The sequence below is a fragment of the Nestor notabilis genome, unplaced genomic scaffold, assembly GCF_000696875.1.
Source record: "Nestor notabilis isolate BGI_N333 unplaced genomic scaffold, ASM69687v1 scaffold396, whole genome shotgun sequence".
In the NCBI taxonomy this organism is placed as follows: Eukaryota; Metazoa; Chordata; class Aves; order Psittaciformes; family Psittacidae; genus Nestor; species Nestor notabilis.
The window spans coordinates 63736-64032 of record NW_009933981.1 but is presented as its reverse complement, the minus strand read 5'-3'; the positions used below and the strand labels follow the sequence as shown (position 1 = coordinate 64032).

The window sequence follows — 297 nt, the reverse complement described above, 5'->3', positions numbered from 1 at the left end:
CTGGGCAGAGCCCGGCGTCCAGAGCCCGGGCAGCAGGGGGACCAGGAGCAGGGCGAGGGCCCAGGAGAGGCCGATCATGCAGCCCGTGTGCCTCCGCTGGTAGAGGGCCTGGTACACGCTGGGCAGCTTGGTGATGAGCACGTACCTGTTGAAGGCCACCAGCAGGTGAGAGGCGAGGGACACGGTGAGGCCGAGGCCCAGGAGTCCCCCTCGCAGCAGCCGGTACTCTGCGGAGCGAAGGGAGGAGGAGTTGGGCGGCAGCAGCCCCAGCACCGCCTCCCGGGGCATCCACAGGGG

At 70.7% G+C, this 297-nt stretch overlaps 1 protein-coding gene across 1 annotated transcript in view; it reads right to left on the bottom strand.

Annotated features, from left to right (window-relative positions):
- Positions 1–6: 6 nt before the first annotated feature.
- Positions 7–297, bottom strand: part of GPR88 (G protein-coupled receptor 88) — a gene marked incomplete at its 3' end in the record, with an annotated part of 752 nt that continues 461 nt past the window's right edge. Inside the window, exon 2 of the mRNA XM_010017112.1 lies at positions 7–227. Within this exon, the coding sequence (XP_010015414.1) occupies positions 7–227 (221 nt within the window). The remainder of the gene's footprint in view (positions 228–297) is intronic.